Raw genomic sequence first — 4,684 nt, forward strand, 5'->3', positions numbered from 1 at the left:
CCAATAAATATACCTGAACTGCACATTTGAATACCTCTTCTCTACAAATATGTTTCGAGTCAGACAACCATCATTACAACCCAGTACCCAATAGAAGCATGCCACTTCATATGGCACAATGGATCCTAAGATAATATTTCAAGGCTAAGATGGAACATCATCAGCTGCTAAGACAAAAATTTACAGCAAGATTATATTATAAATTTGTCATTTTCCTGTTCAGTCCAAATCAAATAATCATCATTTCCATTCTAAAGTGCGCCAGTTTTTATATGACAATTAGAAAGATTATGTGCATCACATTTCTACTGAAGTCAAATGAAAAGAAAAAAATTCAAGGAAATTAATTATCTATACCATAATGTTCAGTAGATAGTACAGATAGATAGAATGAAAGCTTTCTATTAATAGTTAAATCATGACAAAAAGCTATAACTAAGTGCAGTAGGATCAAGGTGTAGAGCACCATGAAAGAAATATTCATTTTCCTTTCTGAAAAAGCAAATTTAAATGTTTCATATTACTGAATTGTAAGGGAATCTAAGCACAAATTATTTACCATATTTTCTGCAATTGAAAACACAAAAAATAAAGATCCAAATGTTTAGGAGGTACAAAAATGCAAAATACTTAAATACTCCTGTGTCTAAGCGGGATGTCGACGGTGAGCTGCTTTTGTGCTTTTTATATAGTAGGAATAAGACTGAGGCAGCCAAGATTATTGAAAATTTTGAAACAAGAGGTATTTGATCATTACAGGCATTGAACAATAAAATATAAAATAGATCAAATTTTACTAGAGCAAATATATGTAACGAAAGGGTAAAAAGAGTTGGATGGAAAAGCACGATATCTTCCTAGGTAGGAACATATTTCCCATTGCTTAACTTTTTTTTTTTTTTAATTCCAACTCTGGCTTATCTAGTTTTCCTTTTTTGAGAAACAAATGTTCTATTAATACATATTCCCCATAGAATCAGTAAAGATGCAAGCAACAAAGTCTAATAGTGTAAGGTAATTTCTGTACTTTTGTTGTAAGCTCAAAATTGTACACACTCTCAAGATTGGGGCACCTGGACGATACCATTGCTGTATATAGGGGTGCTCAAAACTGAATCGAAATCGAATCGAAACCGAAATCCGAACCGTAAAAGTTGCTTAATGACTTATTGGTATCGGGTTAACGGTTTAATGGATGGGGAACAGATTGAAATTTTTTTATTAACGGCTTATCGGTTTGGTGGCGGATTTTTTAATTTTCATAACGGATAATCCATTAACCCGTTAAGAATATATATATATATATATAAAATTTATTTTATCCATATATTACTATGTATATTAAATAATAAAAATTCCTTCCATACTTCCACTTCGAGTACTGGACCTCTATTAGACATTTAGACTATATACTTATGGTGTCTCTATGATTTGCTTTATGACTACTTTGGACAGTGCTTAGTTAAAAGCCGCTCAAATGCTTTATATCCTTCTTGGGGTTTAGTCACATGTTACTCTCAAGTTTCATGCTAATTAACACTTCGTTGTATTTTCACTTAAAACACAAAACTAACGTTATTTTACTGTAATTATCTTCTTAGAACATTCACAAGGTTCTACACCCTTCGTTAACAGTTATATCATTTAGGTTACAGTTGATTAGTATGCTTGTTCATTCGATGTTTGTGTAACATTATAATTATACAGTTGATTAGTGTGCACAACTTTTATGAACTGTGAACAAGACCAATAAACTAGCTAGCTGAAATGTAACACTATACTTGGTGTTTCCAGTAGCCCTGCTGCTCAAACGTGTTTGCTGCTGGAACTCGTGCAGATCTGAAATGCTATCTCTGTGTGTCTTAGATTTTTACTTCGGTTTATTACACAATATACTAATTAAAAAGGTACAATCTAAACCGATAATCGCCCGTTAACCGCCCGATAATAGCTAAACCGATATCAATCCATCCGATATTGCTAGCGGATTAATATATTTACAAGCCGATAACCGATAAGCCAAACCGTTAAAACTAAATAACCGCCCGATAAACAGCCTTAGCTGTATAACATTTACTAAAAAAATTTTGTATTTCAGTTAAACCGAAATACCAATATCTTAATACCGAGAACCGTACCGAAGTACCAAACTTTTAGAAATTCCATAACGAATTAATACCGAAGAACCGAACCCGAGGTATCGAATTAATTCGGTTCGATCCGATTTTTCGAATTTTATGTTCACCTTGTATTAGTCTTATCAAAGAGGAAGCTGACCTTGAAAAGAACTCTTAGAAGATCTCCGGTCGTGTTCAAATATGATACTTTGAATTTCCAAACTAGGTATAGATGCAAATGCCAAAAAAAAAAAAAAAAAAAAAGAGGAAAGAAGATAAATTATTCATTAGCATTACAGAAAACCAAAAATACATCACAGAAAATACATACCAAAAGTCTACCACCATAATTGCATACAATCAAAGATCACGGCTACCGGTTTAAGAAATTAAACTAACTAGCACGTCATCTTTGAACAATCATAGTGCTTATTTCAAATTTAGTTACTTTTACTTATATAATTAAGGGATAATATTCTCAATTAGCAAGGCCTAGTACAGAAACAACGGCGGCGGAATCCACGGCAGTCGCCACCAGAAAATCCTTCGGTCAGACAAACGGTGGCGCAGTTGCTGTCTCTTGAGCATGGTCCCTTGAAACGGTGGCTCTGGGACTCACAAGTTCTTGCCTCTGCAATTGTCATTGGTCCCATCTCTGTAAAATTTCCTCAACGTTAGTCATCCAAAATTTTAATTTATTGGATGCAAAACACCACTATTCACATGAAACATAAATATATACTCCCTCCGTCTCAAGTTATCTTAAAGTAATTGATTCAGCATCAAATTTAAAAATAATGAACCACTTTTGAAATGTGTAGTTTAAAACAGATCAGAAAAATTTGTGTGGCTAGAAATTATTCCATCAAGTTTAATATAAGATTAAAAAAGAAAGAATAGAGCACTTTATATTTGAAAAATGTGCTCCAGCATAGAAAACACAACAATATTATGTAAGGACGAATGGAAAGTTAAATTTATCACGCAATATTTTAGGCTCTAATTTTATTTAAGTGTTGAAAAATTCATTAGATACTATGAATAACTGACTTAAAATCTAGCAAATCAAATGAGTTTAGTGACAGAATCCTCGACACGAAACCATAATGTTCAAATCTTGAATTATATGCCCCCCTATGGTACGATAACATTGACAATTTTGATAAGTGGGCTAGTGGGTGATGAGATGGTTGAGATCTGAACTCTCATACTTTTTTTAACCCCGTGACTCAGAACCCAGAAGTTAACAGTCGTGGCTGAACAAGCCTCACTTGTCTGAACTCTCATACCTAATTAAAGGTTTTGGATTTAAGCGAGATAAATTAGTAATTTTTGATAGGAAATGCTTAGAAGAGTAGCCTAAGTGGTTTTGAAATGCTTAAAACTAAAAGAAACACCCGCACGAAGATAGGATTTCCGTTAAAGAGATTCAAAAAAGAAAAAGTTAAAAATTAAAAGAGACGATGGCCAGCGAAACTTGAACCAAGGAACTCACAAATACTTTGAACCCTTTGACCACTAAGCTATGCTTTTAGGTTTTGTCAACGAGTATACAAAACAAATTTTATCTTATATATGTACAATCTAATTTTCCAACAAAGAGGATTCAGATAAACCCCTTCCTCCCCTAAATCCGTCACTGCCCTCACACACAAAATTTTGATAGGGAAGAAGAAGACAAACCGGTAGCCATGACAAGCAATGTTAGAAGTAACACAGTAGCAAAAAAGCGCATGGAGTTTGCCATTTTTACTTGACAGATCTTTGAGAGGGAGAAGAAGAAATATTTTAGTATGTGAAAGCTAATGCTCCTATCTTTTCTGTGAGCTACTAATTGGCTATGGTATGGGGGTTTTATAAGGGGTTATCACTGCAAGGATGACACATCGCTTTTTGACCGTTTGAAATAAATTACTACTACTACTATCACAATAAAAAGGAGCCCTACTTTTTCTCTCTCTTCTTTTGATTGTTTTGTACCAAACTAATAAACGCTCTTTCACTTTCTTTAATGTACCGAATTATTTGCGTATCAATTTAACCCTTCGGGGTTGCTCAAATGGTTTGGAGGACATGGTTTCCAAGTAGGGGCGGATTCAGAATTTGAGATTTATGGGTTTCTACCGTAATTTCATATTAATATGCAATAATAATTGGTTTCATAGTCAAATATTTACCAATATTTAGTGAATTTCTTAATATAAATACAGAGTCTACGCAAGAGTTATTGGGTTCCCGAAAATTCGTAGTCTATGCACTAGGTCTGCCCTTGTTTGGAAGATAAATGACCTGTGATCGATTCATCCTTAATGTCTTCTGGGTCTGAGCCTGTCGCATATGGCTTATCTAATGCGGTTTACATTCCCTATGTGGTTTACTGGCTATTATACAACGGAGGCTTTACCGAGTACGCACAGAATGCTCACTTAAAGGGCTGTAGCGGTTGCGAGTTTTCCTAAGGTTCCAAAAAACAAGTACTCCCTCCGTTCCAATTTATGTGAACCTATTTCCTTTTTAGTCCGTTCCAAAAAGAATGAACCATTTCTAAATTTGGATAAAATTTAGCT

The 4,684-nt window shown here is 34.1% G+C and overlaps 1 protein-coding gene across 1 annotated transcript; it reads right to left on the reverse strand.

Moving 5' to 3' along the window:
- Window positions 1-2,388: 2,388 nt before the first annotated feature.
- Window positions 2,389-3,970, reverse strand: LOC104220646 (defensin-like protein P322). Its single transcript, XM_009771541.2, has 2 exons — window positions 3,801-3,970; window positions 2,389-2,772 (listed from the first exon to the last, which is right to left on the reverse strand). Exons 1-2 carry the CDS (start codon window positions 3,862-3,864, stop codon window positions 2,600-2,602), a joined length of 237 nt encoding a protein of 78 aa, XP_009769843.1. The 5' UTR covers window positions 3,865-3,970; the 3' UTR covers window positions 2,389-2,599.
- Window positions 3,971-4,684: the final 714 nt, after the last annotated feature.

This window comes from Nicotiana sylvestris, chromosome 11, assembly GCF_000393655.2.
Source record: "Nicotiana sylvestris chromosome 11, ASM39365v2, whole genome shotgun sequence".
Classification (NCBI taxonomy): domain Eukaryota; kingdom Viridiplantae; phylum Streptophyta; class Magnoliopsida; order Solanales; family Solanaceae; genus Nicotiana; species Nicotiana sylvestris.

What these genes read in the sequence shown, in the direction of transcription:
- LOC104220646 (XM_009771541.2), bottom strand. Translation starts at nt 3,864, where the DNA reads ATGGCAAACTCCATGCGCTTTTTTGCTACTGTGTTACTTCTAACATTG. An exon ending in ATTGCTTGTCATGGCTACCG is followed by an intron (nt 2,773 to 3,800) that starts GTTTGTCTTCTT and finishes GAAATTTTACAG; the next exon opens with AGATGGGACCAATGACAATT.